Source organism: Melanotaenia boesemani, chromosome 7 (genome assembly GCF_017639745.1).
Source record: "Melanotaenia boesemani isolate fMelBoe1 chromosome 7, fMelBoe1.pri, whole genome shotgun sequence".
NCBI lineage: Eukaryota > Metazoa > Chordata > Actinopteri > Atheriniformes > Melanotaeniidae > Melanotaenia > Melanotaenia boesemani.
In genome coordinates, this window is record NC_055688.1 from 22,426,750 (window position 1) to 22,439,071 (window position 12,322).

General features: G+C 39.7%; 1 protein-coding gene across 1 annotated transcript in view; it reads right to left on the minus strand.

Moving 5' to 3' along the window:
- ccdc88b (coiled-coil domain containing 88B) overlaps window positions 1–12,322 on the minus strand; it is a 51,273-nt gene that overhangs the window by 18,753 nt on the left and 20,198 nt on the right. The window contains exons 15-20 of the mRNA XM_041990477.1: window positions 10,143–10,847; window positions 7,937–8,116; window positions 5,979–6,319; window positions 5,652–5,811; window positions 4,597–4,971; window positions 1,053–1,214 (exon numbers count right to left, since the gene is read on the minus strand). Coding sequence (XP_041846411.1) covers window positions 1,053–1,214; window positions 4,597–4,971; window positions 5,652–5,811; window positions 5,979–6,319; window positions 7,937–8,116; window positions 10,143–10,847 — 1,923 coding nt within the window. The remainder of the gene's footprint in view (window positions 1–1,052; window positions 1,215–4,596; window positions 4,972–5,651; window positions 5,812–5,978; window positions 6,320–7,936; window positions 8,117–10,142; window positions 10,848–12,322) is intronic.

Below are 12,322 nucleotides of genomic sequence, written 5' to 3' on the forward strand. Positions count from 1 at the left end.
GTGGTGTTGCTTCCTGTTTTGTTTTGCATCTGGTGCAGTCAGTTAGGTTACGTTTCATTGTTTTGACCATTAGTTAAGTAGACTGCCTTATCTTTTACTTTTAGTTAGTCTGTTTATTTTGTTTCACTGATTTGAGCAGTACCACCTGCCCATCCACTCCTGTGTATTTGTTTCTTTGTGTCCACCTGCCACACACACACACACACACACTTATATATATATATATATATATATATATATATATGTATGTATGTATGTATGTATGTGTGTGTGTTTGTGTGTACGGAAGCATAGAGCGAACAGTATCTCGGCTATTATTCATTTATTTAAATCGTTATCTCAAGATAGCAAGCGGATTAACGTGGGCACAAAAGTAAGTGTGTAACACCTGATTTCAATGATCAGAACGGACCCCATGACAGCTGATGGGAGGGGTTACAGTCGTGGTGTATATGTGTAATTATGTGAATGAGTGATTGGTAAAACTTAATCAGACATGTCGCAATTTCAGTCTTTGTCAGACTTGATAGAAGTAAAATCAGGCATAGTGATCAGTGATGGAGGTTGCTCAGTCTGATGTCTGTGTCTGTTGCTGTACTGAGGCATCCCAGTGAAGCACAGTTCTGTTCCACCGCGAACAGAAACAAGTAGGTTTCTGGGGGGAATCTTTGTGGAGTTTGCATGGTCTTTCCGTGTATGCATGGGGTCTCCCCAGGCTTCCTCCCACAGTCCAAAGACATGCATGTTAGGCTGATTTGAGTCTCTAAATTCTTCCTAAGAGTGACTGTGAGCTTAATTGAATGGTTGTCGCTCTGTGTTGGTTCTGTGATGGACTAGGAACAGCTCCAGCCCCCTCGCAACTCTCTCTTTGAATATCTCAAGAAAACAAAATTTGTTTTCTCGAGATAACGAGATATATTATCCCATTATCACAAGAAAACTGTGTTTAAAAAAAATGTGAACCCAGCCAGTCTCGGCTTCCATAATATATATAATAATTATATATTGGATTTCTGACTTTGGGATCCTGCAAGTAGTCCGTGTTAGCTCACCTGAAGCTGGGTGTTCAGGGTTTGCAGACTGGTGCAGGAGTCCTGCAGGCTGAGGGAGTGTCGACGAAGAGCCTCCAGCTGCTCCTTTAGGTGCTCACAAGCCTCCTGGGACTGAGACAACCGCATCATCAAAGCCTCCTGTCCTGCAACAGCCACTGCTCTCTGATGGGGAGAGAAATTTCTTCTTCAGTTTTCATGCTGCCAGATAGCCATGGACAGCAGAGGCATCACCATGGGATGATTTGCGTTCACACACTGAATCAGCCATGGACCTTTCATAGTGCTCTCCATCAGGTAACACTTTGAAAGGTATGTGACATTTATGTCAACCGATAAACACAGAGATAAAATTCATTATGCATACAACATACTGTCAATACTGAAACATTCTCAGTTAGTGTTATCTTTGCACAGGCTTTTATTACTAGAAAATCTCCATACATATTATAGACTCTTGACTCTTTGGAATACACCCAGACAAATCAAGGAATATGTTGATTAGGTATTGTTTGAGGTAAAATGAAAATATCTCCTGAAAAACAGCTGAGAATATAAAAATTATTTTCCTAAATTAACTTGAAGCAGCAGATCATAATACAGCTCTGGCCCTCCTACAAAATATGACTTAAATGAAAACTTTTGTAAGTGCTGGCAGAACAGCAACATGCTCCAAGTGTTCACCGTCTGGAGAGTCTGCAACTCAGGTTTTGGTTTACGACAGCTCCTTTTTAAACTTTGGATTCTTTCATGTTTCATACCAGCCCACTGCTGACTGAATCATACACACGGGGTTTCTATCCTTTTTCACAGGCACTTTCAAATTTGTGCATTTCTTTCCTACATTGTTGTCCCTTATGATGTAAACAATGTAATGTCATGATTTCCTGCAGTACTCTGTTTAAAGGAAATTTTGATGTTCTAAAACTGTGGCTCTATTCTTAAGTCTTTCTGGGTCTGAATTGTAGGTAGGGACATAAATATTTGGAATTAGTTTAACTGAATTATTGAGTGACAAAAACATAATTTCACCACATTAAAGTAAAGGAGCTTGTGCCAATGCAGGTTTGCCAGGCTGCAATGAACTGTGATGGTGAAACAGTGTGTTGTGAAAAAACTGTGATTTTAGTCAGACTGTTATTATACCTTATTTTATTTTTCATGAGCAAACAGGACCTTTGCTGTCCCACCACTGGTAAAACTTTTATTAAAATGCATCTAAAATGAATCTCTCTCTATATATAGATATATATTATATCTATATATGTATTTTCATCTGGACTGCAAGAGGAAACTGGACTACCATGACAGAACACAGGGATGAATGCATGGGGAGAACATAGAAATGTCACACAGAAAGGCCCAGGATGAGGTTGTAGGTTGCCTAGCCTAAAAGAAACATCAAAAAGGAAAACACAAATACACCTGTAGTGAACTTCTACAATCTCCAATAATTCATCTCTGGGAATTTCTGGAATATTATATCTGGGAAGATGTCAATCATTTGTGTTTATTGTTGGCCAGCTCATATGGGAAACAGCTGGTGCAATAGAGCAAACACTGATGAGTAGGATGGAGGGTATATAGAATATGAAGCATAAAATCATTTACCAAAAATAAGTTACTAGTACTATTGTTTCAGTAAAACCTGAATACTTCAGAGGAAATCTCTGTGTATGGTGACCAGAGGGGTCATTAGGCTTGAGTTTGTGGTGGCAATGACCACCCCAAGGCTCAGCCCCTGCTCACCAGCAGCTGTCTGTCTTTTGCCTGTTAAAACCTGAATGGTCAGTGCTGGTGTCTGGCTACTTTTATAAACTTTCACATTTACCATTTGCTTCATTACAAACTTTCACTAGGATGATTGGAGCGTTCTTCCTGAAGTATATCACGAGCTGCTTTTAAAAGGGACTTCCCTGCCTAAGCTGGTAATGAGGATATGTTTATTGATATTATTCGCTTTCTGGATGATTTCAGTGTATCTCTCTTTGATTTGTAGTTTTTAGCTACAGGTGGCCTTCCTCTTAAAAGGTAGATTTATCATCCACTAAACTACTGCACTTAATCGGTTTCACCTAAACTTTTTGCCCTCTAACACTCAGGTTCACAAGCTACGGGGCAGAGCAGCAGTAATGCTGCATCTTACCGGGAAGCAGCCACTGACCACTTTCCATCTGCACCCTACAGTGCTCTAAGTGACACCTCTATTCCCGACATACGTGCAAACTCCCGGTCTCTCTCAGCCTGTTCTTCAGGCTGTTCCAACATTTATTTGGTCTGATTTTTATGCAACCGTGCAACAACTTGGACAAGATCCCAGTGTCTCTCAGGTTGTTGTTCAACCAGGACAGGCATTAACCACTCCACACAAACTGCCTTCCCAACCACCACCAAACATTAATGCAGTGTTGACAACACTGGAGGCAAGGTGGGTGCTCAAGGACACACTGGGATGTAGTTTTCAAACCGCTAACCTTCAGGTTTTTAGATGGCCTGCTCTGCTGCCTTTTGGGGCAGGTCAGAGGTATAGCAGGCTGTAAAAAAGGAGCATCCATCAAAGGCTTTCATTCTGTACAAGGAAGGACCATGATTCACCACTTGGAGCCAAACTTTGTCAGAGAAATCAAAGATTTAAAAATTCTCAGTGGAAAAACTGCAAAGAACTTTAGCCTGTCGACATACAGTCTGGTGTCTGAAGACCAACACTCAAATGTGTGTCTGACCACCAAGTCCTAAGCCAGCACTTCTTAAATATACCGCCATGATCCGTGCTCAGGAGTACCTCAAATAATTTTCACTCAGCACAATTACTGCAGAAGAAATGGTACGACTCAAGGAGGATATCAAATATCAACTTTCTATGGAAACACTATTGAGTTTTTGGACAAGTGCTTGTTTCAGATGGGCAGACAGTGGCCATATGCTCTTTGAGATGAGTTCACATTTCAATAAAATTTACAAATGGTAAGATTTTTGGTCAATTAAATGCTGTATTTTAATTTACTGGGATTAGTTCAACAATTACCATCTCACAGCTAAGCACCAACTAAGAGTTCATTTTGACAGCAGTGCATGACTGATCAACTAGTCTGTATCAGCTGTTCCGAAGTATGTAGAATTAGGGGGAAAAAATTAAGGCCTAAAGCTATTTTTGAGATGCTTCAACTCAACTAATCACACACTTTAATGGAATACCATGTAGACTGAGAAATGCTCTGGATAACATTCATGACCTTGGCAATAATGCACCTGCCCCTTCAAGTTTGATGTGCAAGTTAAAGTGTGTTTTTGCGGCAGAGAGAAGCAGCATGAGCTGCAGCAGGAGAGCAGCAAAGGAGATAAGGAAGATTAACAGTAGCTGAGGTGACATTTTAAAACTGATGAGCAGAGATAAAACAGGAGTTCCGGAAATAAAACACCACACTTGGGGCAAGTGGCCTTGTGTGAGCTGATAGCTGACAAGCATCCCTAGAGTAACAATTTCAACATACAGATCAACCCCTCACACACATAATTCACAGAAATACAGTCAAACACACATACACACCTCTTTCTCCAGCTCGATCACCCTCTCACTCAGCAGCCTCTCTGTCTCTCCTATAGTATGATGATAAGTCACGGAAAGGGCACAGTCTTTGCCAGTTTCAGGACTTTGATCCAGACGTGATGGCTTCTGTGCATGGGACAATTCTGAATTTGAATTAGACTTAGCTTTCACCTCCTCACTTCCTCTCCTCTTCTCTAAATGAAGAAGAGATTCACTTTTCTTTAGACTCTGCGAGAGCTTCTCGATTTGAGACTGAGAGTGGTTAAGAGAATCTGTGGCTGCTTTGAGTTCATCGTCAGATCTTTGAAGCTTCTGGCCCAGTTGCTCAACTTCAGTGGCCAGCTTTTGAGAGCAGGCCTGCTCATTTGATAGATCCTAATAAGAGAGAAGGAAATGTGTACACAGATTAATATTTGGGTTAAACAATTCTTGATTTAGTTCATTTTGCAATGCAATTCAGTGCAATACAATACTTGCTTTATGTACAACATGTCAAATTGAATCATGACAATTATTTTTAAACAAAACAAGATATGTGCATTCTACCCTACTAAAAGCCGACTTGGATTATGAGGCGGCTGTTTTTTTATTGTATATTGTAATACCAATATTTTGCCGATAATATTTTGCATCTCTAATTTTAACCGTAGTTGTAATTGCATCTCTTTCATACGGAGCACTTCTGGATTGCTTGCTGAAAGAAGTCTATGGTTTTCTCCATAATTCCATTATGTGACTTTTTGATAGCCCTCTACATCACTGTCTCAGAAATCAAACAACTAAATGTTGTACATTCTATAGTAGGTGTTTGTTTTTTAGTATTTTACAACATGTTCTTCCTCTGCGCATTGCATTGTAGGATAATAGTCTCCATAAAAGATATCAAAAGAAATTCAGGTCTGATTTCTACTTGTTAGCAGTATTACAATGAATGTATGTCATGATAGCAGATCTCATTTCATCTGTCAGATAGATCAAAAATTACCTACACTCTGTAAAGTGTGGCAGTGTATTAAAAACTATCATGTCTCTGTTACACATGCACACATACACACCTGGGACAGTGAGCTAATCTTGGCCTTAGCCTCTGCATACTGATCCTGCAGCTGCTGTTTACTTTCCTCCATGAAGCTTAATCGAGTGCTGAGATTTTTCTCCAGGTGCTGCAGCTGAGTACAGAGATCCTTGGACTCAGACAGCTGCTGACACACACGTCTGACACACACACATACCAACAGTGACAGAAACCCAGTTCAGACAAAGGTCGACTGAAGAAGAGTTGACATTACAGATAAAATGTATGGCACAGCCAAGGTCTCTCAGGTGCTTTGTAAAGGTAATTGTGTGATTGAGGTTAAATGTGTGTGCAACTGTGTGTGTACCTGTGTTCAGCATCCAGAGCACAAGCTCTCTGGTTGCTGTGCTCCAGGGCCAAGGTTGTACTCTCCAGCTGCTGCCTGAGCCTTGTTGCCTCCCTCTCTCTCTGCCGCCCCTCCTTTCGTTGGCCGTCCAGCTCCGACTGGCACGCCTCTTTCTCCTGCTCCAGCCGTGAAGCCTCCAGCAGTGCCTGGTCTCGTGCCCTGCACAGCGATTCAGCCTCCAGGGTGGCTTCACGCAGCTCTGCTTCCAGCTGCTCTTCCCGATGACGGGAAGTCTCCAAACTGCGCCCCAGACGTTCCAGTTCTGCTCTGAGAGTCTGGGTGGTGAGCTCTAACTGGTCACTCTGGCAAAAGAGGAAAGGGATGTGATAACTGCTATAACCTACACACAGCAAATAACAAAAGAATACAAGCTTTTTAAGAAATGACATCAACCCAAACTGACACAAGTTTGAAGAGGACCTGAAGACAATGCATGTCTTGCATGATGCATGTCTAAAAGAATTATTGTCAAGAACATCTTGCAAAAATAGTCATTCAAAAGATTTTTAGCTGTGGATGGCAGGTTGCTGCAGACGGTTTTATACTACTATAAACATGGATTTATCTGCGGCTCAGTATCCTGCAACTAGAAGGTCACTTGTTTAAACTATTGTATAAATGTCCTAGAGCAAGCCCTCAATGTGTTCTCAACAGTAAACAGATTTGGAATAAAGCTTCTGCTAACTGGATATCTATAAACTGGTGTGGTTAGGTCTCACCACCCGATTTAGTCCGATATATTTTTAGCTTTTACATTTAGCTTGTGGGGCAAGCCTTGTTTAATTAATCGTGTACAATTCTGATTTTACTAAAGCAAACAAGCAATACTTTTTTAAACAAGAATATTTTTGTTGTTTCCATCTTTGGCTTCATTGTATCACAGCAGAGAACCTGTTTTAGTGTATTAATTTGTACTAAAATAAAAAATTCCCTTTTTGAAAAACTGTTTTTAATCAGCTAATTCTGAGTAAATTATTTTTTGCTAGATTATTGTGTGTTTTGATGTAACATCCAGAATAAAGTTTGAATCTTCTTTTTCTGAAAAGAGGCAGGCTAACACAAAGGAATACCATGAGATCAGAGCCAGGATCTTACACAACTCTTACTGAGGAGGAGGTATTCATGAACCCCTTTTATTATATTTCTTTAATGCTGACAAAGCAGTGCTCTTTTTCTTAGCTTGCAATTTCTCTTACATCCTGGAATTTTACTGCAAATAGCACATTAAATATAACATTCACGTTGACTTCATGCTCTTAAAAAGTGAATTTAGAAAGAAAGAAAGAAAGAAAGAAAGAAAGAAAGAAAGAAAGAAAGAAAGAAAGAAAGAAAGAAAGAAAGAAAGAAAGAAAGAAAGAAAGAAAGAAAGAAAGAAAGAAAGAAAGAAAGAAAGAAAGAAAGAAAGAAAGAAAGAAAGAAAGAAAGAAAGAAAGAAAGAAAGAAAGAAAGAAAATAGGAAAAGGTGATTTGTGGGTGTGTTTTTTTCATGAAACTGTTGTACAGTAATTCTGAGAAAATGTCCTAAACAAGCCTGACTGAAGCTTTAAACTCTGAGTGGGAATGAGTTTCTTCTCTGAATATTGAACATCAAATCAGACCAGTTTGCTCAATACAGGGTGTGTAATGATGTTTTATGCACAGAAATCAGTTTCACATAAGTCTATCTCCTGCTGGACATTTTCTACACATTTTCTCCTCACTGTAATGTAATTAGTTTTCAGAGAAGTGGAGAGAAATCCATCTGACAAGTGGAACCCCTGTGTAATGTAATTGTTTAGAAAGATTATACAGTAATTGGACAGACTTCTTCCTTTCATTGGTTGGCATTTTGTATCTACTCCAACTTCTCTGAAGCAAGGTAGCATCTGCCATGTCTGTGGAAATATTTTGTGGGTGTTTGTGCTTGTATACTTTCCAACCTTGCGCTGGGCAGCGCGCAGGGTGTCTACCGTGCTGCGCAGTGTGTCCCTGTCTCTCTCTAGTGCAGCCCGCTCTCCTTCCAGCGTGGTGATGACCGTTGTCTGCATCCTGTGAAGCTCAACTTGGCTCCGCAGGCGACATAGCTCCTCCTCCATGGCCAGGCCCTCAGACTGAAAAACCTGAAGGGCAAAACAATGGGAAACATGTTAAACTGTAAAACTGCCCATCTTTATTGAACATCATATTATATAGCCTTTACAAGACCAGCAAACAAGATGACACTAACTCTACATCTCTACAAGTACTTTGATTTTCCTAAAAATAAAAAAGGACTAAAAAACAACTGCGCAAAAGCATATATATATATATATATATATATATATATATATATACAGTCATGGACAAAATTGTTGGTACCCTTCGGTTAATGAAAGAAAATATCACAATGGTCACAGAAATAACTTGAATCTGACAAAAGTAATAATAAATAAAAATTCTATGAAATTTAACCAATGAAAATCAGGCATTGCTTTTCAACCATGTTTCAACAGAATTATTTAAAAAAATAAACTCATGAAACAGGCCTGGACAAAAATGATGGTACCCTTAACTTAATATTTTGTTGCACAACCTTTTGAGGCAATAATTGCAATCAAACAATTCCTGTAACTGTCAGTGAGACTTCTGCACCTCTCAGCAGGTATTTTGGTCCACTCCTCATAAGCAAACTGCTCCAGTTGTCTCAGGTTTGAAGGAAGCCTTTTCCAGACGGCATGTTTCAGCTCCTCCCAAAGATGCTCAATACGATTTAGGTCAGGGCTCATAGAAGGCCACTTTAGAATAGTCCAATGTTTCGTTCTTAGCCATTCTTGGGTGATTTTAGCTGTGTTTTGGGTCATTGTCCTGTTGCAAGACCCATAACCTGCGACTGAGACCAAGCTTTCTGACACTGGCCAGCACATTTCTCTCTAGAATCTCTTGATAGTCTTGAGATTTCATTGTACCGGCACAGATTCAAGACACCCTGTGCCAGATGCAGGAAAGCAGCCCCAGAACATAATAGAGTCTCCTCCATGTTTCACAGTAGGGACGGTGTTCTTTTCTTCATATGCTTCATTTTTCCATCTGTAAACATAGAAATGATGTGCCTTGGCAAAAAGTTCCATTTTTGTCTCATCTGTCCATAGGACATTCTCCCAGAAGCTTTGTGGCTTGTCAACATGTAGTTTGGCTTTTTTATGATTTGTTTTCAACAATGGTGTCCTCCTTGGTCGTCTCCCATTAAGTCCACTTTGGCTCAAACGACGACGGATGGTGCGATCTGACACTGATGTTCCTTGAGCTTGAAGTTGACCTTTATTCTCTTTAAAAGTTTTTCTGGGCTCTTTTGTTACCGTTCGTATTATCCTTCTGTTTGATTTGTCATCAGTTTTCCTCCTGCGGCCACGTCCAGGGAGGTTGGCTACAGTCCCATGGATCTTAAATTTCTGAATAATATGTGCAACTGTAGTCACAGGAACATCAAGCTGCTTGGAGATGGTCTTATGGCCTTTACCTTTAACATGCTTATCTATAATTTTCTTTCTAATCTCCTGAGACAACTCTTTCCTTTGCTTCCTCTGGTCCATATTGAGTGTGGTACACACCATGTCACCAAACAGCACAGTGACTACCTGTAGCTTATATATAGGCCCATTGACTGGTTACAAGATCGTAGACACCTGTAATGCTAATTAGTGGACACACCTTGGATTAACACGTCCCTTTGGTCACATTATTTTCAGTCTTTTGTAGGGGTACCATCATTTTTGTCCAGGCCTGTTTCATGAGTTTATTTTTTTAAATAATTCTGTTGAAACATGGTTGAAAAGCAATGTCTGACTTTCATTGGTTAAATTTCATAGAATTTTTATTTATTATTACTTTTCTGAGATTCAAGTTATTTCTGTGACCATTGTGATATTTTCTTTCATTAACCGAAGGGTACCAACAATTTTGTCCATGACTGTATATATATATATATATATATATATATATATATATATATATATATATATATATATATATGTGTGTGTGTGTGTGTATGTATGCATTAGAATTTCCCAGGATAACCTGATATTAGTGTCATAATCTTTGCACCACCTGTTTTTAGAAATGTTTAGAAAATGTTCCCACTCAACAACTTATCTACCCACCCATCCATACCTCTATCTGCCTTCGAGCCTCCAGCAGATTCTCTGCTGCTTTCTTCAGGCGCTGCAGCTCAGCCTCCACAAGCACCAGCTTCTGCTCAGCCTCCCATGTTTTCCTGCTTTGCTCTCCCAGCTTTGAACGCAGGTCCTGCGCCAGCGTCGCCTGTCGTTCAGCCTCCTCCTGAACATCATGGAGCTGGTTTATCAGGAGCTTCACATCAGGGCCAGACAGGGAAAGCACAGCCAGGTGTGTAGTTGTGTCTTCGGTATTATCCTCTATGGGATGCTTTGGGATCTCTGAACTTGTGGTCACTGCAGTCTGGTCTTTCTTTGGTTCACCTTCTTTCTCCTGTTTCTCCCTTTCTCTCTGCCCTCCCTCTGCTTCTCCCCTCCTTTTGATCTGGATCTCTTCATCACATGGTTCTATATTTCCCCCATGGACATGGAAGCCCTCCTCACCCACTCCTGCTTCCCGCTGTGTCCCAATAATTTCTTCTCTCTTCTCTCCCTTATCTATCAGCCTCACCCTTCCTTCACCCTCTCCCCTGCAGGACTCAGAGCCCTGGACTCCTCTTACCACCTTCTCTTCCTCCACCTCCTTTCTACTGGACTTCTTGACATCTTTCTCCTTCCTCTTGGGATCAAGCTGTTGAAGTTCACTCAGCAGTCTTTCCAGGTGCTGCTTTAGAGTGGCATTTTCATTCTTCAAGTTTTGAAACTGAAAAGTGTAATGGGAGAGAAATTTAAAGTCATTTTCTTTGTTCTTTTTGTTTCCTATTTTTAGTCATACACAGAGAATAAATTAACTTGAAGGAGTGGTGAATAAGAAAGCTTGTTCTTTTCCCCAAACTGCCCTCAGCTTTAATACAAAGAAGTAAAATAGAAGTGAAAAAATCTACACAAACCACAGAAAAATACAGACAAAACAGACTGAAAAGGACTTTAAAACTACATGAAATCAATAACACACACAAAAAAATAAATAAATTTGTAGTGCAACACAGAGAATGAACATACTATACACATAAACAATGTACAGAACATTATCATCATAAATTCACATTAAAATTATGTTTATCTACTTCAAAACTTTGCTGTTATTGATCCAATCCAGCTAATGTGGCTGCTGTAGAAATAGTATAATGCAGCAATCTGAGTTACATTCAATTAACATAATTACTTCTTGTGAGAAAAAAAATCTTCTATCAGTTAGTATTACTAAACTTAAACTTTGTATTAGTTTTATTGTTTTTATACCCCACTGATTCATATGCAGGACTGCAACTAATAGGTTTTCTGTAATTGGACAGTGACGCAACTCTGACTAATTTACCTTTGTGCACCACCACAACGGATCTGAAATGCAGCAATCAGGATGCAATTGAAGTGTAAGTTTTCACTTACATTTCAAGCTGTTTTTATAAATGTATCAACAGCTGCAATTCCTTAGCTGATAATTTAGTATTTTTGTTATACTGCCTGAATAAAAAATTAAAATAAATTAAATCATGATTGCTTCAATTCAGATCTATTGTGGTGGTGCACAGTGGCAAGACGTTTCTATCACTGTTCAAATATTCATTGATGTGACTGTATTTTAATTCATGATATATACAACCAAAACATTTTTACAGAAAATATGCAAGATTTACATGCACAAATAATGTAATTTCTGAGCATTTAAAAATGTAAAAAGCATGTATAAATGCTAATTATCCAACACTTTTTCCAACACTTCCTTTATCAGTTCTGTTCAAGAAACAAAATCTAGGCAAAAGTGTAGTGACCTGTTATTGTACAATTACTCATTTTTCTGAACATCTTAGTCCATTAAGGGTTGCAGGTAAGCTGGAGCCTATCCCAGCATTAACAGGTGAGAGGCAGCATACACCCTGGACAGGTCACACAAAGGGGACAAACAACCATTCACACACACTCACTCCTAGAGAGAATTAAGAGTCATCAATTAACCCGACATGCATGGACGGTGGGAGGAAGCTGGAGAGACCCCACGCATACATGGGGAGAAACTCCACACAGAAAGGCCACCGCCCTCAAGGTTCGAACCTCCCTCCAGCCGAGATTCGAACCGGCGCCCTTCTTGCTGTGCATTAGCATGGCTTTCCTTTAATCTATCATGAGCTGTACACACATTAGCAAAAGAGAAATATTGAGCTTCGTGGTGTATTCCTG